Below are 21,827 nucleotides of genomic sequence, written 5' to 3'. Positions count from 1 at the left end.
TTTGGGAGAAAATGGCAGGAGAGGAAATGGTGTCTTGTTTACAGCTGTTCTGGTCCTCTTAGGCCCTTACAGGAATCTGCTATTGCCAGTGAGTGGGTGGTCATGGATGCTTTGTGATGCTGAGGCTACTAAGTGGAAATAGCAGGAGGTTCACTGCAAAAAGTGTGCTGCAGCTCTGACCACCAGCATTAACAAACAGCATACAAGATGTAGCACATATCACACACATTGTGATAGGTCAGAACAGCCTGGTTTGGTATTGAAGCTGAAATTCCGTGGTTTGGTATTATTTTCACTAAAAGTCTGGATCTTGATTATTACCAATTTTTTTAAAAGTTGGGAGACCATGGGAAACAGCAGAGAGAAAGAGGGACACAGATTGTTATTGTGGATTCCCAGGCTTGGAAGGCTCACCCAGTCTCCTCCCCAGGTGGAACAACCTCCTGCAGGAGGTTGCGGAGCGGCTGCGTGCCAGCAGGGCCCTGCTCCAGCTGTGGCAGAGGTACAAGGACTGCTACCAGCAGTGCTCTTCCACGGTCCGCCAGCGAGAAGAGCAGACCAGCGAACTCCTCAAGACTGCAACCAGCAAAGACATCGCTGATGATGAAGTTACTTCTTGGATTCGGGACTGCAATGTATGTTCAGTTCAGCTTTGCAGCTTTTCTCAGCTCTGTGGGCTAAAACAAAAAAATCTCAAGAGGCTCTCCATTGCTAAACTCTGTAGTTGGTGTTTTGGAGTCTTGTATATTACATATTTCATTTTACTGATTCATTTTACTACTCCTAGGCATAGGAGACAGCTGTATGTCTGCTACCCAAATGTCATGAGTGTCTCTAAATTTTGATCCCTCCATTAGTTGTTGTTATGTTGTTTCAGAAGCTTATATCTAAAGTCTTCTGTCTGGAGAAGGTGGATAAATTGCATCATTTGATTCAGTCTTAAGTTCCTGCTTAATGAAGGTATTCATACTTGGGGAAGTATCTCTGCCAAGTCTTTGGAGCTCCTTATAATAGAAAGAAACTCAAAATCTTTGGCTATATTCCTACCAATCAAGACTGTTCACAATTTCAGAAAGATGGAGGTGTCTTTATTCTTCCTTATGGAAGGACACGATTCTCTCTGAAACCTTGAGATTCTTCCTTTTTCAAGATTGCATCTCAGCGCAGCAGAATAATTTATCTCTTCTCTGTGCTCACATTTTGGTTCTTTTGAGCTTAAGTTAATGTTAAGTATTATTGACAAAAAAAAAAAAAATTAATTGTCTCAATGTAAGCAAAACAATTTCAGTGAGAAAAAAAAAGAAAAAGTTATTGTTTTAAAAATAAATATGTTCATGATCTTTTGGAGCATTTTCTGCCATGATCAGGCACCATGGACTGGCAATTCAAATTGTTTGGTTCAAATAATTTATTTCCAGTGTCCCATTCTATAAGAATTATGTTAGGTCATTTTTCAGTCCTCCTGGTAAATCATAGCAGGAGGAAGAGGGAGGCCTGCACCTGAATCAATTCACAGAGAGGGCTGCCACTGCTTAGGACCATCATGTCAGTAAATTCAAAAGGTTTCTTTCAACAGTTATTGCCTCATCAGCAGCTCAGGCTTGCTCAAAGGTAGTTGAGCACTGTCTTTTTTCTGTTCCTTTCTGTACAGGTTCTTGACATATCTTTTTTTTTATTCTTCCAGTCATACAGAATGTAAGTTAAGAAAAGTTTGATATTGAAATGCAGTAGTAAATTAAAGTTTTCCTTACAGTGCCTGAGTTCAGTCATTTCATTCTTCCTTTAAATCAGGGGATGATGATACCACCAGAGTCTCAGGTTAACTGTTATGTCCTTATTCAATGTGTTGCAACAGGATGTACTCACAGATTTGAAAACAGCACAGGAGTCTCTGGTTGTTCTTCAAGAACTGGGGGAGGAGCTGAAAAGCCAGGTGGAGGCTTCAGCAGCAGCAGCCATACAGTCTGAGCATCTCTCTCTGAGCCAGAATCTGTCAACCCTGGAACAGGCTCTCCGCAAGCAGCAGGCTGCACTTCAGGTATGCAGACAGTGTTTACAGTCCTCAGATGTGATCATCCTGTAGTTCCTGAAAACACATAAATTATCTGAATCTGCCTGGGAAAAGAGGGTAGTGTTACCTGTTAGACAGCTTTTCCTGGACTTCCCTGGAAGCCAAAGCTGAGAGTAGAAAATATGCTCAAGTCCCTTTGTAAGAAGGTCCAAATTCTGGGGTAAGGATAGCAAACCTTATGCAAAGGAAAATATCTGTCTGGAATGCCAGGGTGGCCATGTTTTCAGCACACAACAATAGTGCATCCCCCGCTCCTGCTCCCCTGAAGACAGCCGCTCTTCCCACCTATTTCTTCAACAGAATAAGAAGTGAGACATTCTGAATACTGTGTAGAACTGATTTTTTGCCATCCCTTTTAATATCAGCGACCAGACTGACACCTACCACTCGTGTCAAAGCCTGTTTCGTAGATGTTGCCAAATTTCTTGTGTCACCAGGGTCTAAAGAGGAAAAAAGGAGTGGAAGAATGTACTTCATAGGAAGCTATGTGGATAAAAAAGCCACAAAGGTAGCAGCTTCTGTTTGAGAGAAAAGAGGGTTTACTCAAGAAATCTAGCAGTGTCTGGGGTGTTTTTATAGTATATGTACTGTGAGAGGACAAAACACAAAAAAAGTTTTTAATTTAAAATTGCAATAAGAGTTACTAGTTCTCTCTGCTGGCAATAAATTAAACAGAGGAGTTTCATTCATAAAAGGAAGCTAGAAAATATTATCCATTTCAAGGTAAGGAGACATTTATGCACTTTGCTGAAATGTTTCCTTTGCTATGATCAAAAATCCTCTTCTAACCTAAAAAAAAATCCAACTAATTCTGCAGTCTGCAAGCAAAGCAGCAGTTACAATTGCTCCTAGCCAATTCAACTATTTGCAAATGTGTAATGAGATAAACAGGAGTGTAATGTCAATAAGGAGGCTGTGAAGCTGAAGTTATTAAACTGTGGATCCTTTTGTATTCAAGGCTGGAGTCCTGGACTATCAAAGCTTTGCCAAGAACCTGGAAGTCCTTGAGACCTGGATAACAGAAGCAGAAGAAACATTGAAAGAACAGGATCCCAGTCACTCATCTGATGTCTCAGCAATACAGAGTAGAATGGAGCAACTCAAGGTGACTAATAAACAAAGGAAGTGCTGGGGTTTTTCTTCTGTTGGTCTGGTTATTTGTAGTGCAGGGTATGGACAGGTATCATATGTGCATTCTGCTGGTGGTAAAAGACTATCACTCATGGAAAGTGTAAGACTGAGAAATTGAAGTTTGATGGCAGTCAGGGAATGATTGTCACATTCTCCCTGAGTGAAGACGAAAAGGGCAGTCAGACTGTTCAGAATAAAAATAATAACAGATCAAAATGGGCATGGAAACTAGCAGGTTTTGAATATTTCCTTCATCTTGTTTTCTCTCAACTTCTTTTTAATTTATTCAATTCCTGTCTCATTGGTAAGTCCTTTAGGTATGAAGTACTTTATACATTTGGGTAACTTGATATACTGAAGAAACAGTCATAGTGTGGACTGTGTGATCTCCCTTCAAGGTCTTGCACACTTTTCTTATTGTGGATCTTCTTTTTTCAGAGGCCGTGACAGGAAGTTGCTGAACTCTGCCATCTAGGTTGTTTTTGTCATTGTAATCTTCCATTCTTTTTCCATCAAGAGTAACTAAAGACAGAATTCTGCTTTGTACCTGCTAAAAAGCAGAGCATTTTCCTTATGGAGTGAATTGAGTGTTTCTGTGCTGCAAAACAAAAACCTAAAAATAAAAATTTGAATAATTTCAGTGGGAATTTACCAGCCTAGAATTCAGGCCAAGGAACAAGGAAAGAGGCTCACTTATTTTGACAGTATAACCATACAGCTTTGAACACCAGCCTGCTTCTTCAGCTCTGAGCTGTAAATCATCAATTCAGCAAAACACTTAGTGCAATTTGAGTATACTTCTCTGCACACTTTTACACACATGAACAATAAGTATTCTCCTGGTCTGGGACCAGAAGATGGATACTGGATAATTTTTTCCCTGGCAGAGATATTGCCTACCACTTGGTGGCAACCAAGGCCGTTCTAAATCTAAATAAGTGCTAGTTCATAATTTCCAAGTCAATAATAATGTAATTCCTGAACTTCCCAGTTATCACTGCTATTGTTTGTTGCAGAGTCAAATGCTGAAGTTCAGCAGCATGGCCCCTGATTTGGACCGTCTCAATGAGCTGGGTTACAGGCTTCCTCTGAATGACAAGGAAATCAAAAGGATGCAGAACCTGAACAGACGTTGGTCTCTGATCTCATCTCAGACTACAGAGAGATTCAGGTGGGGATAAATAAAGATTGTTCTACAGTTTTCTACAGGTTAGAAAGTATGCTTTTTTCAGAATATAGAAATGTTTTATTGACCAGGGTTCCTTTTCTTTGGTGTACTTATAAATAAAGAGCAAAGGCATTGAGCTGAGATGCTCATTTTGCCACAAATTAACAGGATTTTAAATGAGTGGAACTGCTACTTTTCTAAGTAAGTTCACTAAATAAATTAAATGAGGTAGCTAAGGGGGAAAGGTGGTACTCTGATTTGGAATTACCTGAATCCATCTCTGTTTCTTTCTTCCAGTAAGTTGCAGTCTTTCTTGCTGCAGCAGCAGACCTTCTTGGAGAAGTGTGGGACTTGGATGGATTTATTAGTTCAGACTGAGCAGAAGTTGGCAGTTGAGGTTTCAGGAAACTACCAAAGGCTTTTGGAGCAACAGAGGGAACACGAGGCAAGTAATCATGTATATTTATACATCGCTAATACACATACTATTTATACATAGAAGGAATGCACATTCTTTTTCTGAATGATACAATAGCATGCCTTGAATTGTATTTGTGTGCACCATATGAGGAAAACTTAAAAACAGAAGCATGCAAATATGTCAGTAATAGCCAGCGTGGAGGAGGACTCGAGTGTCTGTGTAATGCATCATTGTGCCTATGAGTGTATGTCCCCCGCATTTAGTCTACTTCAGATTCGTTTGTACCAAGGAAACCAAAGCTCCTTTAAAAACCTAACAATTCTCATGTTGTTTGGCTCTTTGCCTTCACTCATAACTGGAGAAAATCTCTATTCTGATTTTTTTTATTTTTTCTAAGTTATCAATGCAGATAGCATTTGAAAAGCATGTTAAAGGAAGATTTTTTCAGTCAAGTACTGAGTTATACAGTTCACCATGGGGCCTCCATTTGATAACATTTCCCTGGAGAGCAAATTGATTTGGTCTTTGCTGCATGCTAGAGTCATTTGTTTGTAACAAATCAGGAGCTAGCACAACTTTTGCTGCAGGGAAAAACTGATTCAGAGTTTTTACTAGTACTAGATTCAGAGTTTATGATTCTTCTGTGAAGTCAAGTGGTGCACATTTTTTCTCCACCCATACTGTTACTGCCAAGATTCCTGTTAAAGATCAAGTAAAAGAAGTCAATTTTCATACCAGAGCTCCCATGTGGCCCCAGTAGTTTCAGTTCCCACAACGTTTTCAGCTGACCTTCCCCTAGACTCAGGCTGGATTACAGGAAGAGTTATGTCCTTCCCGCTCTCCTGCCTCATATCTCATAGCATAGCGTTTGAATGAGTGTCTGATAGCAAAAAGTAATTCACAACCATTTCTATCATACGTTTGCCTTAGCACCTAGCTGCCTTTGCTTTCACAAATGTCATCCATTTAATTTCCTTTCATTGCTGCCAGCATTAACTGGACAGTCTCTGTAAGTTTAAACATCCCAGGTCTTTGAGATTTGAATATCCAGAAATCATTTCTAAGTGGATAATTTCCTACTTTTGTTCTGTCCAGTTATAGCTATAATTATCTGAAGGGAGTTAGGGCAATCTTCTTGCATTCATTTGTCTTGAGATCTCAGCTTAATTCTTTCCTGAAACTTTGATCTGCGCAGATGAACATTACTTGGGCATTCTGCTTAAGCCCTTTTTTTGCAACTGTGAAGTCATCTCAGAATTAAGATGATTAATATCTGTTTTTATAAGTGCTGCAGTTTATCCTTGAAAAAGTAACCTGCTTTTATTTTTTTAAACCTTCTTTTTGACATTTATTATAGGCAATATGTATTCATTACAAATTGTCCTTTTCAGTGCTTCCTGATAGTCACTCAGAATTTTCTTTTCACTACTTGTGGCAGAAAGGGTCCAATATCAACTTCTTGAGATGCATTTTCACATTGTTTTGCTTCGTATTTTTGAAAATAATGAGAAAATATTCTGTTTCCACCTGAATTCCTAGAATAGATATTGAAATGCTTCCAGCTCTATTATTGCCTTTCCAGTGACTCATAACTTTTGCTGGTTTTTACCCAAAGAATATCCCAACCACCTCAGTGGCCTTATTTAGAAATATCTTCCTGGTGGAGTTCACAAGGTGAAGGTGATGGCTTTTTCAGACATCATGTGCTAGCACTGACATCTGCATCAGTCTGCCAAGATGATCTTGTAATCACTCTTGCACAGTTCTCCAGTACATGGGACAGTGCTTGGGACTCCCAGGCACTGGGAGTGCACTGAGACAAGCGCTTGAGAAAGTGCTGGCAAGGGAAGGGGAAGTTCCTTGCCAACTCAGTTAGCAAATTTTTCCCCAGTGTTCTGTTGCTGTGCATTTCAACACTTGCCCTCCTTTCCTCCTCGTCTGAGCTCCTGTTTCAGTGATTCGTGGTGATCTACATATGAGAATAAATTTGGGTGACAAATTTAGGTGACAGAGTAACAGGTAACAGAGTATTCCTCTGTTGTACAGAGTGTAAATATGGAAAGGAAGTGGATGGTGACTGTAATATCTCTACTTTTCTGTAGGGCTTGAGTACATCCACTCTAAGCAGAGTTCTCATGCTTGATAAGTTTTTATTTCATCTGTCCTCCGAAAATGTATTAAAATTTTCCCTTTTGAAGGAATTTGTTTTGCTAGTTTTTAGTTTTATTTTGGTTTTGGATTTTTGGGGGTGTGGAGGGAGGGGATGGTGGGAAAGGTTGGGGGGTTTTTGGGTGGGGGGACTTGTTTAACCAATTGCAGCAGTTGGGTTCTGTTTAGTCTCGATCTGTCAACAATGCTGGTAGATGCTGTTACCTCCTGTGCTTCGTGTCCCCTAACTTGACAAAAATAGATGTGACAGAAAGTAAAATTCTTGCCTTTTTGCTCAGCTTTCTGAAATTCTCAGTGCCACACTATTGTGGCTTCATTCATGAGATAATAACAGCATTCAGTTTCCTTCTGATTCAGGTTCAGTCAATGATAAATGCCAAGGCATTCAAAGAACAGTCTCAAATATTTCTGTAAAGAATCAGACAACATTCTTTCTTTTTATGAGAAAATGTATGACCTGAGTAGCACCTCAGAGTTAACTCAGTGATTCAGAGAGGCAAAATCTCATTTTGAAAAATTACTGCATCATCTGGAAGACCTAAACTACATGTAATGTGCTTGAGGGGTTTAAATGTGCAGGTGCCAGTGGGTGTTCTGCTGGCAGGTGCAGATGCAGGGATTGCTACAATCACAATTTGAGCTGGTGGGATGCCGTATAAGAGGAGTGGAGAGTAGTGGCTCTTTGTTCAAGCAAGGGTGAACTTCTATCAACTGCAAATACCATCACTAACTGAAGGGAAAAAAACCTCAAGCTTCATAGGAGTATAATTTTTCTTTGAAAGTCTCTGTAAACCTTTTGAACATGGAGTCAGTCCAGTGATACTTGCATGTACCTTCATTAACATAAAAATATTCCTGAAGAATCTTACATAGAGACATGGTCCATTACTGAAAGGAAAGATGTTTTTAAAAATAAATTTTGGTAGCACATACACTTGAGTTATGTTTGCTTAAGTAGTAATTAGGAAATGTTTTTTGTCTTAAGTAACATTTAAGTAATGAGAAGGTTTTAAAAGTATTGTGAAAGTTTATTATGCTGTTATTGTTTGTGAGGAAAATTGGAAAATAAATATGAAAACTTGGAAGAATTGGAAAATTGATTTCTAGCTCTTATACATAGCTGTCTGTTTCTTTTAAGGCTCTATTGGCAATGTAAAAGTGTATTAAAAGTTTATATAACACTATCACACATGGTCTGTATAACAAAGCAAAATATTATAAAATTCTTAAACATGTCAAAAAATAAAAAGTGCCCTGTCTGTCCAAACAAAAAATACGCTATCTGGATTTTGTTGCAGATTATATTGTCAGTCACACAACTGTGCTCAGAAACATAAAACCTATCTCCTGTTGATATAATTTAGCTTTATAATATTGGTCTTGAGGAACTAATAATGATTACTAGAAGCAGCAAGTAAATCTAAAATGAGAGTTTTCAATATGTTTCTATCAAGGTCAAGAAAAAACTCCCATTGAGTTAATCTGAAATGTGATTAAATATATGAAAATACATTTTTATTAGTGCATACAGACAGAATTAAAAAGTAAGATCTTGTTTTAACCTCCTTGTTTCCTGTACAACAGCTATTCCAGGCAGAGATGTTCAGCCGCCAGCAGATTTTGCATTCAATTATCTCTGATGGGCAGCACCTCCTAGAACAAGGACAGGTGGATGACAGGTAGACACTGCTGTATTGTTGCTGCTGCTGGTTATGTGAAGTTATTCTTAGACTAGTGGGAGCCTTCCAAACAGAGAAGGTAGCAGATGGCAGTGTTCAGATCATGCTCTTCTGAAGTGTAAGTTACTATTGCTGTGGTTAAGCTGTTAATTAGCCAAATCTTAAGACATTGTTCCTTAGAATGCTATGGAGCATGTGAATGCATTGGGGAATACAGCAACCTCCTGAGGCTGCTTCTCTGACAAAGATTTGTCTTGGAATATCAAGCATGTTACATATCTATCTATTCTGATGTATTTTGAAAATGTCACTTTCACCAAAGGAGCCTGCACTACCTTTCATTTACGCCACCTGGGGATTTGCCTCCACCTGGAGGATTCCCTACTGCCATTTAAGAACACCTGCAGCCTTAATGTGATGGAATAGGAATTCATTGTTGCCTAGGGTTTAATTTCAAATGCTTGTGATCAAACGAATGAAAATCAGTGCAACACCAGTGGCTTCACACTTGTGCATATGCATTGACTTTGCTAAGGTTATCATGGTACAAAGACAACCTGTTTTTTGGAATGTGAGAATTTTGTTAATACTGTGTGTATCTCAGGCCTGCTTTGAGCTCAGTAGTAAATCTGGGGTGAATTGTGAAATCTCTATAATTTACTATGAATTTGACTAATCCAAACTGTCAAAACCTATGGGTTTTCTTTGTGTATTTCTGGGAAGAAGGTAGAAGAGTTTTGTGCAGTAAGGGTTTGGCGTTTTTAAAGTGTCAATAATTGGATCCCTTTAACTCTCCCAGTACATGAAATGTGAAGTTCTTATCCTCAGTCAGCCTTCACAAGACTTCTGTGCTTTTCTCTTATTGTTTTGCAATTGGCTGACAGACACCTTCCTTTTCACTTCAACGTATTTCATTAAGCAAACATATCCAAGTATGAAGGTTACTTTGTCTTTTTTTATTGTTTATCTATTTGTAATAGGGATGAATTTAATCTGAATCTGACTCTTCTGAGCAATCAGTGGCAAGGAGTAATTCGCCGAGCGCAGCAGATGCGGGGGATCATTGACAGCCGGATTCAGCAGTGGCAGCGCTACAGGGAGATGGCGGAGAAGCTGCGCAAGTGGCTGCTGGAGATGTCCTGTCAGCCAGCAACCGAGCTGGGCAGCGCTCCTGTCCCACTGCAGCAAGCAAGAGTGCTGCTGGATGAAGTGCAGGTATGTGCAGAGTGGTTGAAGAAAAAGGAAAAAATCCCTGCCTTTTTTACGGTCTTCAGCATTTAAAATATGTCTTAGATTCAGCCAGTCTGCTCTGCCAGTTCTTTTCTGGAACTGGCATAACATCAGAAGTGTGATGGAAGCAAAGGTGGAGTTCATAAAGAACGTGAAAGAGAGAACTTAGTGGGCCCTCACTCTCCAGCTGCGCTTGCTTCTGTTTTTGCTTTCAGCCAGTGTCACACTGAAATGGTCTTGAAAATATAGTGATGACCCGCTTGTGGAATGTATACTGGATAACAAGGATTCCTTGAGTGTCCATCTTCATGAGAGGTTAACAGTATCTAGTGAGCAGCTTGATGTCTTCAAGCTTTTTAGCTGGAAGAAGGATATAATAATAATAAACTTTATAAGCATAGCAGGCTCTAGAGGAAATCTTTCTCTTTAAGAGCAGTTGAGATACTGACATTAAGGGGGAGAAAGAAGTCTTTCGTGTCTTCATCTCCTTGGAGAAATTTTCTAAAGGTTTGCTGCAGTAAATGATTGTGAAAATGTTAAAGTGTTTGGGCCATGGCTCATGCATAAGACAGGATATCCAACCAACTAAAATAAGGGCTTGAGAGTGAATTACTGAACTGTGATTAAGTGCTAATGGTAATTAAAAGGACAAAGCTGACAGAAAACTATTAATATTTTCAGCTCAAAGAGAAAGTTCTGCTAAGGCAGCAAGGGAGTTACATCCTCACTGTGGAGGCTGGGAAGCAACTGCTGCTCTCTGCTGACAGTGGAGCTGAGGCAGTCCTGCAGGCAGAGCTTACTGAAATCCAGGAGCGCTGGACGATAGTTAGCACTCAGCTGGAGCAACAAAAGAAACAGCTTGCTTTGCTGTTAAAAGTAAGTGTGCAATTCCTTCTGTACTTCAGCAAGTTTGTGGTTTCTCACTGTGAGCCCTGGTGGAGGAATGCTCTCTCAATGGACAAACACAAATACAGGAACTGCATTTACAGTCCATGAACTAACAATTTCCCTTCACCACCTCTGAAACTGGGAGTGGTAATACTTCATAACAGGCTTGCATGTCAGTGGATGTATTGTGATGGATATTTCCAGTATTATTCCAGTAATACTGCCAATAAAGTCTATCCATACCACTGCTGTTTTCAAAATAAAGCAAAAAGTTATTTTATTTTGCACAAATTTTGTTCAATTTTTGCACATATTTGTATTGGGTTTGAGTGGCAAAGTTTTTCTAGGTGGAAGCTGCAGGGATGACTTTTGTGAGCTGCCAGAAGCTTCCCCTGTGTCTGATAGAGCCAATGCCACCTGGGTCTAAGATGGACCCACTTCTGGCCAAGGCTGAGCCCAATAGTGATGGTGGTAGTGCCTCTGGGATAAGTTAAGATGATGGAAAAAGAAAAAATTACTGTGCAGGAGCAATTGCATCCAGAGAGAGGAGTGAGACAGTGTGACAACAGCAGCTTTGCAGACACCAGGGTCAGTGAAGGAGGGGGAGGAGGTGCTCCAGGAGCCAGACCAGAGGTTGCCCTGAAGCTCATGGTAGAGAAATGGAGCTCTACAGTGGAGCAAAAATCCACCTGCAGCCCATGGAGGTCTGTAGGGAAGCTGAGATCCACCTGCAGCCCATGGAGGACCCACACCAGAGCGGGTGGATGCCCAAAGGATCTGTGACTCCATGGAGAGCTCACACCAGGGCTGTTTTGCTGGCTCTGACTCTGCAGCAGACCATTGTTGGAGCCCGTTCCTGAGGGTCTGGAGAAATCAATGGAAGGGACTCTCTCCAGAGTAGTTTGTAAAGAACTGCAGCCCATAGGAAGAGCTCATGGAAAAGTTTGTGAGGGATTCTCTTCCATGGGAGGAACCCCATGCTAGAGCAGGGGAAGAGTGTTAAGAACATCACAGGCTATTTTCATGCAAGGTCATATTATTTGATATGGCTAATTCTTCATCAAGGTAATCATGAAATACTGGCATAGACTGGGAAAAAAAAGGAGGAGAGAAATACAAAGGCAGTGGTAGAAGGAGAAATTCTTGAAACAGAAGACTTAGTTTCAATAACAATGCAAGTTTCAATACAGGTTCTGTGTTTTCTGGTATCACCCAACTGGTATTCTTTAGGGGTTTATTAGGGATCTTTTTGTCTTAATATAAGGCTTTAACAAGCAGGTGAGGCAGGTAAAACCATACTGCTACTTTATAGGGTTTGTTTGCATTGAACACATTAAAAATTTTGTAAAGTATGCAAACACTAAAGCTGGGTGTAGCTTTGATTTAAAGAAGATACTGATACTGAAGGTGCTGATTTCAAGAAGGTACTTCAGTCTGCACTGAATTTGCAGTTTCCCCAAACACTTTTTCCTTTTTTTTCCACAGAGATTAATGCACCTGAATTAAGCTCTTGTAAAAGAGTAATGGTGTGATTAATACAGGCATTCAAGAAAGAAAGTGGAAAATTAATTTTGTCAGGGAGAGACTGCTGAAAGGATGGATTTGGAGCTAGACAAAATTTTAATAACAGAAGACCTTGTGTATTTCTACTAACAGAGACCTACACACAAAAAACTCTACACATTTCTACACATCACTCAGATTCTGAGACTTTTTGTATTATTTAGAGGGAGTTTTCAGGGCATGTTATTTTTAGGCAAATCAACTGACATAAATATAACACAGCTCAGAACTGAAATCTAATAAACATTCTGCTTTCAGGACTGGGAAAAATGTGAAAAGGGCATCGGAGACTCCCTGGAGAAGCTAAGATCATTCAAGAAAAAGCTTTCTCAGCCATTGCCAGATCACCATGATGAGTTGCATGCAGAGCAGATTCGTTGCAAGGTAAAGCACTTCTCTGTTGATTGTTGTCTCATCTTTGTTTGCCTTTGTGCAGTAACTTCTTCTGTTGTTAACTGGGCTCATATTACTGATGGTGCAAACCAGTCAGCCATCCCTGTGACAGGAAACTGTCCATGTAGCATATGGACACCATGATACCAGAGTGATCTCACCATAATGCAAGTCTGTCAGAGTAAATATACATCTGATCAAAGTGATAGCAGAACGGGGTCTGAAAAATACTGTAGAAGGGCTTTATATTGGTGTGTTTTTATGGCAGAAATTCTAAACTCAAATTTAAACTCACAGTATCTAAACTTCTGGTTTAATGGGTTTTGTTTGAGGTGAAGTGACTATGGGGGATTTTAGACAACACTTTTCTGCTATACTGTTTGCATTTTGGAATTGGGTTACAAACTTGAAAATATTTTCAATGCAACGAAGTCCAAACCAATACTTGAACTTCCCAGTTGCCATTGAACTTCAAAGAGTTGAGTAGTATCTTAGTTTGCCACTTCTTTTTACAAGGCTGCTGTTTTATTCTCTGCTGGGGAGTTATTGCCATCATAACTCTGAAAATATTGGTACATTTGGGATTGAAGGTTTTTTTCTTTGAGATGGTGCTGAAACAGTCTGCTTGACATGGTGGATCTGCTCAGATGTGATTCAGTGGGTAATACTACTTGTCTGTTTCATCAACATACTTAAGTTTGTATTTATTGGCAAACTGGTCCTTTTTCGTTGTGTTTTTCTATTCAGGAGCTAGAGAATGCTGTTGAAGGTTGGACAGATGACCTTGCACACCTCTCCTTGCTGAAGGAGACCCTGTCTGTATATATCAGCGCAGATGATATCTCAATCCTGAGTGAGCGAATAGAGCTTCTGCACAGGCAGTGGGAAGAGCTGTGCCACCAGGCAAGTACAGCACTGAGCACTGATGGGACCAGTATGCAGGCTACAAAAGTGTTGGGAGAAAAATTGAATCCAAGTGGCAACTTTTAGAAAAGATTCACGTAGACACACCTCTATTCAGAAGTGAATTCTTTTTGAGTCAGGGGGAACATCCATTGAAATATTCCTTTAGTTGCTGCTAGTGCTTCTAGGTCTCTTTGTAATGTCTGTGAGGTCATATTTAAACAGCCTTGAAAAATCAGCCAAAGGTTCACACTGTGACCTGTGGGACTTGGGATGGCTGGCTGGGAAAAAACACAGAAATAATACAGCTGCACTTTGCTTTGGTGGAAGACCTGTGCTCAGAAAGGTTGTCCTCTCCCCACTCAACATTGCCCTATTGTACCTTCAGTTCTGCTGATACCTTCTCCTACTTCAGGCCTCAGTGTCTGCATTTCTATTAGTCTGATGGTGACTCTCTTGCCTGCAAAATGAAGCTGAGGAGTATTGTTTAATTTCTTCAGGTGCATCATGCTATTAGTGTGCTTTTGGCCCCGCATTTACACTCCAGGTAGTGGAGACTTCCTTACCCAACTTTTCAGATTATCCTGATTTTGTTTCTGTAGTTCAGTAGAGGTTGCAGTCCAGATATGCTGCGGCTAACTTGAAATGGTTACCTTATGTAAAGTGCCTGTGAAGGCTTCAAAAACACCCCCATGGTAGGAAAAAGGCTTCACAGTTACCAGCACAGAACTTGTCATGAGGTAGTTGCATTTGAACGAGCAAGTGTAGTTGCATCTAAATTATGATTCAGTCACTGCTTGTATGTTTATGGTAAAAGAAGGAGGCAAGTAAAGAAGTTTTATCTTAGTTTTGAGCATGCTGAGTGTTTCAGGACGTAACCTAGTACAACCCTTCGTTCATCTGCTGCTTATTCCGGAAAGCTGTCATCAAGTTTGGAACCACAAAAAGGAAGTGCAAGATCACATGTATGCCCCTGTTCAAGATAATGCAGTAGTTAAAAAGCACATCACTTTCATTTGAGAAAGAGCTTCATCTTTTCAGCTGAAATTACAGTACAAAGTTAGAAATAACCCAGATCACAGTGGGGAGGAAGTAAGTAGTTGTACCAATGCCTGAAGCTGGAGAGATGCTTTTGCTGATTAGCATGTTCTGGTATTTTGATTTCAGTGTCCATCTTGGTCTGCCCCTGCAGATGGTACCACAGTTACAGCTATTTCTTAAATGTAGCAATGTTTTCCTTCCTTTTGTGTTAACTGCAGCATTTGCTTGTTTGATGTGTCATGCCTAATCTTTCCTGTCAGAGCACACCTCAGTGCTTTGGAATCTCTCAAGGTATCATTCCTATACACAAGAAATAGTTATCTATGATATTAGTGTATTGACACTCAAGTAAAAAAATTCCTTTTGCAAAATAGAGTGTATCTTGGATTTAGCTTTGTGTTCATGTGCTCATGCACAAATGGCACAGACTTTTGGACTTTGGCCTGTACTATATTTGTATCCATTTCTTTTGTTTTATGCTGTGGTGAAGCATTTTTCTTTTTAATTTAATCACTGAGGCTAAAGTATTTTATAAAATTTTATAAGTGAGCAAAAGTTGTAAGAAAATACAATTTTTATCTTCTAATGAAAACTTTGGGTTAGAGGCATTATGAAACAAGATATTGACAGACTCCTGAGCTTAACGCTTGGGTGCCTGTCTCTGTGCATAGGATGCAGCTAACAGGAAATCTGAGATCAGCGCTTACCCCGAACTTACAGGCAGTCACAGAAATTTTTGCTGTACAACTCCAGTTTGTTTCAGTGGCAAGTCAGTGGCTGCAACACTTTTGCAAGGCTAGAGGAATTCACATTGAGGCACTAAGTGTCTTAAGCATGTCTTAAATTCGTTTGCTATTTTAGTTTCATTCACTCTTGCAAATGGTTTCAGGTCTCCTTGCGTCGACAACAAGTCAGTGACAGACTGAATGAGTGGGCTGTCTTCAGTGAGAAGAACAAGGAGCTCTGTGAATGGCTGACTCAAATGGAAAGTAAGGTGTCTCAAAATGGTGACATCCTCATAGAAGAAATGATTGAGAAACTTAAAAAGGTATAGTGTACATTTATGTGCTCTTCTTTAACTGTTTAATTGTTTTTTAATTAGCTGAAATTAAGGTTTTACCTTACCCTGATGTGTTCTGGTGTTTGTGTTCTCTCACTATGAAGCATTTTCCTATCTTCATTGAGATAGGACCTCCCAGAGTACCAGAAAATTAAGTGAATGCAAAGTCAGAGACATTTGAATGCTTTACTAAGTGTCCAATCAGAATTGCCTGTAATGAGTTAAACTATAGCATATTTATACAAGGCATTGTGTTTTGGGTTGTGTTGGGTAGGTTTTTTTCATTCTTCTGGTAGTTGTTTTTGTTTATCTGTCAAATATATGAGGTTGTCACTCCACTGTACCAAGCAACTGAACAAACAACATTCACTTGTGTTTTTGCACCATTCCTTTTGTAGTGTAGAGCAATGTATATTTAGAATAAGTACCCTGTCTTCTGATTGCTCTTTACTCTCTAGGATTATCAAGAGGAAATTGCTGTAGCCCAGAAGAACAAAATCCAGCTTCAGCAAATGGGAGAGAGACTTGCTAAAGCCAGCCATGAGAGTAAGGCATCAGAGATTGAGTACAAACTTGGCAAAATCAATGACAGGTGGCAGCATCTTCTAGATCTTATTGCAGCCAGGTAAGACAGTTGTTCTAAGTTTTAAGTGGGACAGATTTATTTGCTAGACATCATGCTTTTAAAATCCTTTATTGTCTCCCTTTTTATCATAAATTCTGAAATAAATTTATTCTTAACTATCAACATATTTCTGTGAAAATTACTTTGCTCTTTTACTTTATGGTACAGGACATTTTTTCAAGAAGAGTCATTTAAAAGCTTCATTATAACAATATGGTGATGGTAGTAGGTTAACAGTTGGACTTGATCTTAAAGCTCTTTTCCAAACTTAACAGTTCTATGTTTCTACAATGTAGGATCACTTGCAATCAGATTTAGTGAGCCTTGCCCTAGTACCACCTTACTTCACATAGTGTTTAAAACTGGATGCAAATGTAGTTTTTCTAAAAATTTCTTGACAGCAGAATCAAAACAGTGTCTTTGTAGTTGTGTTTCAAGAAGAGCAGGTCTAAAACTAAGTCTTAAGTTTTCTGCCAGATCATTTTTTTCATGGATGGAGAAGAATAACTGCAGGTAGATGTATGCATCTTGGGCTAAAAGACTCTTTTTATTCAAGGTCAAAAGCTTAATAGCAATTTTCAGAACAAAAAAAAATACAGGATTGTTGTTTGATAAGTAAATAAAATTATTTGTTTTGACACTTTCTGTTTAGCTGTGCTACAGTCTTCCTTCCATCACCAACAATAATTTTCTCACTATTTTGCACTTCATGGATTCATAGCTCATGTACTTTATAATTCACATTTCTTTGATGTAAGGACATATGCATTAGTAATAATTTAGTCCTGTTAGCAGCAAAAAGGTTTGTTTACTTTCATCATCTTTTTTTGTCTCTTCTTTTTTCATATGGTTTTAGTGCATTCTTGCTCTGAAATCTGTTAGCATGGGAGCAGTAAATTTTATGTAAGCAGAAGCATGCCAGTGGCTCCAGCTCCTTTAATAGTAGTTCATTTTAAAGTAGTGAACACCATATATTTCTTACAGAATGATTAAATCACGAAGTGTTGCGTTATCATCAAGGAGCCTGCTTGGTTTCAGTGGATGGGATACATCACAAATTGTTGAATTTAAAGTATATTTGATACATTTTTGTTTTCCTTTTGAAATGCTTACTCAGAGAAGTGTTCAAATAATACCTTCAGGAAGTTTCTAGCAAAAAGGGATTGTATTCAGAAACTGCAGAACGCATCTCAAAATTACCTGTCTTGTCTATTCAGTATTACAGATTAGTCCCCACTACAGGCAGTGGTGAGGATTTAGGATTTCGTATCATTCACAGGTGGGGAGACATAAGATGCAATATTATACACTTAAACCCTCTCACTCTGTTATCATGAGGTGTCAAGTCCTAGTTCTAAACTAATGGATGTAAAGTATTATTTACTTGTATTTCCAGATCATTTCAACTTAGCTTTCTCAACTGGCATGCTCATCATTATTGTGTGCAATTAAACATATAACTCTTTACACTCTAGTGCCCACTGAAGTGAAAAAAAAAACCTCTGCAAACTCGCTGAAGTTTGGAAATAAATTGTGGAAAGGTTTGATGCTAGGCTATGAAAATTTTGGTAGTTCAGCTGTATCTTAGGCTGGAAATCATTAAAACCCAAGCTGTTGATTAATGTATGCACAAAATGCTTGTATTGATGTCTAATTACCAGTGGACAAAAGGGTTTGCATCTCCCAAGATAATTTTTTAGAATGCTCCGGAGGCCCTTTAGAATATGTTCTTATAAATTGGCATGTGTTTCTGTTATGATATTTTGGAATTTGGAGTGTATCATATAACATAGTTTTGGCTTCATTCAGGTAGTAAAGGCATATTAGTTGTCCTGGTGCTGAGAAAAAAAATACATCTTTTCATGTTCCGGATGCCTGACAGTATTAATAAATTATTAGAGCCTACAGACTTCCTGCAATGCTACAGTAATCCCTTGCCTGGAGCATTTTTCTTTTCCTACATCTGTGAACTAATAGAAAGTGCTGTGTGAAAGTGCTTTAGTTATACTTTATGGTAATACATTTCAAGTCTAAATCTTTACCTGTCAGTTTTATACTGTGTGGTGAAACTTCTCCAGTCACCTGTAAAAGCATCTTTGTTTGTCACGTTCTGTTCCCTTACCCGTTACTCTTAATTGCCCCCCCATTCAGAGGAGGTCTGTAACTACAGAAGTGACAGCTGCAGAATTGTCTCTGCACCACTTACATTTCTTCCTTTCTAGAACCTTGTAATCCTTTCAGATGAATTTTTCTGATATGTCAGCCTCATGAAAAAAGTTGCCATTGTTTACAGCCAGGAAATGGTGCATTGCTGCAACTGCTCAGGCTTTGCAAAGAAGGTTTTGTATGTGTTTTCATCCTTTCCCCTACCACTCCCAGTCCACATTCCTGGGGATCAAATCTGGCACATGTTGATGAATGCAGGTTTTATTTAGAAACATGACCACTTGTCACCATCCAGTGTCATGTTATCAAGCAACGGCTGTTAACATTTGTTTGGCATGAAACATTTTCTGTACAGTACTCCCCAGCAAAGTGCGTCCCCTTTCCTCCCCCCTCCAAAAGAACAGTGTTTGCAGGCTTTGGGAGTGGAAGTTCTTCTTTTTAGTACTGGAAAATTTCATGGTTGTGGTGGAAGACTTGCATGCTGTGAGGATGGCGGAGGACAACAGTGTGGATTCAGACCTCCCAGACTGTAACTGTGATATCACAAGGCAGGCAGCTATTTTTGTTTGCTTTTGATTGATACTATTCTTTCTGAAGTCTTGGCTTGCTGGGAAACTAACTGAAATATTGATATAGAGAAATCAGTACTATAGCTAGAAATTACTGTTTTTCTGCTCAGTTGAAAAACAGTTGACAGTGATAACAGCATATTTTGTTTTACAGCTAGTACTTTTGGATCCTGGAATAATCTTTTTATAGTGATGGAGACTTAGAACTAGTAAAATCTCTAGGGTGTCTGAGAGAAACTGTGGTCTGATTTTACTGCTGTTTTCAAATATGAGAGCATATACACACATGAGAATAAGCAGACTGTATATGTCTGCTTGATGTTTGTGTCATCACAGGGGCATGACTACAAGCAAAAGGCAGAGAAGGAAAGAAGTTGTAAAGAGTGTCTCAGACTTAACTTATCAAAGCCTGGCTGTCCTGTTCATATTAATGACTGTTTTGTAACTGCATGAAATACTTGAACGCAGCCTATATCATCTTGGATTTTTGATTCAGCATCTTTTTTCTCTTTTCTCATTATCTCTTCTAGAAATTTAGCTGTTGTTCAGAATTCTAGAAATTCAGTCTTTGAAAGAGCAAACTGACAAACTGATTGCTGTAGTAAATATAACTGCCTTTACTGGTGTCCTACTACACAGTGGTGCTGTATTTTGGAAAAGAAATACTTTTTTTACTCAAAAAAGATTATTTTTAAACTGATCTTTTCACAGCTGATTTTAATAGTGCAACATTTTTCACTATTTCAGATTGTTTCTTTAAACTGTGTCTACTGCTCCAAGTATATATTATTTTGAAAAGCACCTTTTCTGTTTTCTGGTGTGTACTGTACAGACTTAGCCAACGTGCTCTTACTGACTTTTTTCATGTTGCTTTTAAAGTTTAATATTAGTAAGCAGCTGTCTAAATGACTAATGCAGTAGTTATGACTTCTATATGATGCATTTTTCTGTACTTACAGGATTGTTCCCATTTAGATTTAAGTGGAATTTAAGATTTTCTTCTTTAGGACTAGTTGAATTAAATATATCTGTCCTTAATTTTAGCTCCAAGTTGTTTTCCCATGTCTTTGCACAATGTAGAATAATAGACATTATTAATAGACAATCTAAAGTTATTGGTTTCCTGGGAAATTGAGGCACATGAGTTGGAACATGAAAATATTAGTATCATAAGCCCATTCAGATTGTTAGAGGATTTTTCATCAGTCAACCATGCAAACAATTGAATTCTGCTGTATTTTCCTTTCTGAGAGTTTAAGTATTTGTAAATTGTAACAAGACAAGGGGACTTTGTTTTATGAAAAACAACCTTTAAACCAACTGTGTCATGGTCCCAACCCTTTGATTTCAGTGCAGAATTTTTATTATCAAGGAGAAAAGTTATCTCAAGTCTCTCACAGTAACATGTGCAGTTACTGTGCTGTCTGGTGCTGCAACAAAGGCCTGAAATGATTATTGGAATCATTAACACATGAAACATAATCTTGCAAATGAAATCTCAAAACATCAAAATTACATTTGGCTAGGGATCCCACATACCTGATCTTAAATTTGACTGTTTTCTCTTAAGCAGAGCTTTTAGAGCATAGGCAGCTCTGCTTGCTGAAATTCAGAAGGAAAACTCTCAGACATGTTGGATTGCATCTGTTATTTGATCGCGGATGTGCTTTCAGTGTAGCTGGAGACACAACGCCGTACTGCAGTTCAGTAAAAAAAAACAAACTCAGCAGCCTCAAATAGGCACTTGTTTGTTTATTTCTATTTGTACCACAGACAAGGAACCTGTAACGTTAAACTCAGTACGAAAAGAAACAGTGTTAAGGGTAGTTGTAGCGGGGGGTACAGGAAGGAAGCTTTTGGGTTTGGGTTTGGTTAGAGTGTTCTTTTAGTATGTCACACTGTTGTTCTTTCTCCCTCTGAAGTAACCTAGATCATGTGACTGAAAATAGTGGTAGTTGGCCCAGACTGTTGTTTATGCTCTGGCAGGGATGTACTCCTGTGCAGTTTGCCTGAGGCAGAGGGCACTTTCTAAAAGATGGACTCTTTATAGTTGCTGCAGACAAAATGTAGATGAAATCCAGCACAGAGGTTAGAGTACACACAATTGCAAACAAAAAAATCCCGGTCCACAGTTTGGTCTTGCAGATGATTGAGTGACATTGCTTCTCCACAGGGCTGGCATGACTCATTGTTCCCTTTCCTACTCCAGCAGGCCTGCAAAAAATCAGTAGCATCGAGCCTTGAAAATAAAAGCATAAAATGGGCAGGATTTCTCTCCTTTTCAATAATGTCAGAGATTGAAAAGCTGTTTGTGACTTCCAGAATGGTGACAACCAACTTTCTTGGTCACCCTATGAGCAAGTTTCAGTGGGTTCAAACCCACAAAACATTGTATGTAGAACCAGAGGTTACAAGGAGAGGGTGCCCTCAGTGGGTGTTCTCCCTAAGCCTAAACACAGGGCTGTGTTATGATCCATAGCCTCATGATGAGGACTAAGGCAGTCTTTCAGCATAATTGTGTTAACTTCAGTCCCATCATAGACAGGTTTTCACATTGCCCAGATTTTTTTTCAGTTACCAGGTGAGGTTTTTTTACAGATCAAAACCCTACAGCTGTTGGTTATGAGACTCCAGCAAGGAAGCTGTATTTGGACTGTTCTTAAGAGTTTTTAGCTAATAAAGAACCACGGTTTAACCGTCTGTGAGTTAAAGGGAGGACTATAAAGAGAAGAAAACTGGAAAGATTTAAC

At 39.0% G+C, this 21,827-nt stretch overlaps 1 protein-coding gene across 7 annotated transcripts in view; it reads left to right on the top strand.

Annotated features, from left to right (window-relative positions):
* Positions 1-21,827, top strand: part of SYNE1 (spectrin repeat containing nuclear envelope protein 1) — a 278,124-nt gene that overhangs the window by 225,141 nt on the left and 31,156 nt on the right. For all 7 annotated transcript variants that reach the window (XM_084201522.1, XM_084201521.1, XM_084201518.1 and 4 more), the window contains 12 exons: positions 431-635; positions 1,856-2,038; positions 3,030-3,176; positions 4,219-4,373; positions 4,668-4,815; positions 8,545-8,639; positions 9,620-9,854; positions 10,551-10,745; positions 12,579-12,704; positions 13,461-13,616; positions 15,547-15,705; positions 16,176-16,342. In XM_084201522.1, coding sequence (XP_084057648.1) covers positions 431-635; positions 1,856-2,038; positions 3,030-3,176; positions 4,219-4,373; positions 4,668-4,815; positions 8,545-8,639; positions 9,620-9,854; positions 10,551-10,745; positions 12,579-12,704; positions 13,461-13,616; positions 15,547-15,705; positions 16,176-16,342 — 1,971 coding nt within the window. The remainder of the gene's footprint in view (positions 1-430; positions 636-1,855; positions 2,039-3,029; positions 3,177-4,218; positions 4,374-4,667; positions 4,816-8,544; positions 8,640-9,619; positions 9,855-10,550; positions 10,746-12,578; positions 12,705-13,460; positions 13,617-15,546; positions 15,706-16,175; positions 16,343-21,827) is intronic.

This window comes from Fringilla coelebs, assembly GCF_963513975.1.
Source record: "Fringilla coelebs genome assembly, chromosome: 3".
NCBI classification, from domain to species: domain Eukaryota; kingdom Metazoa; phylum Chordata; class Aves; order Passeriformes; family Fringillidae; genus Fringilla; species Fringilla coelebs.
This window is presented reverse-complemented; position numbering and strand designations above follow the sequence as displayed.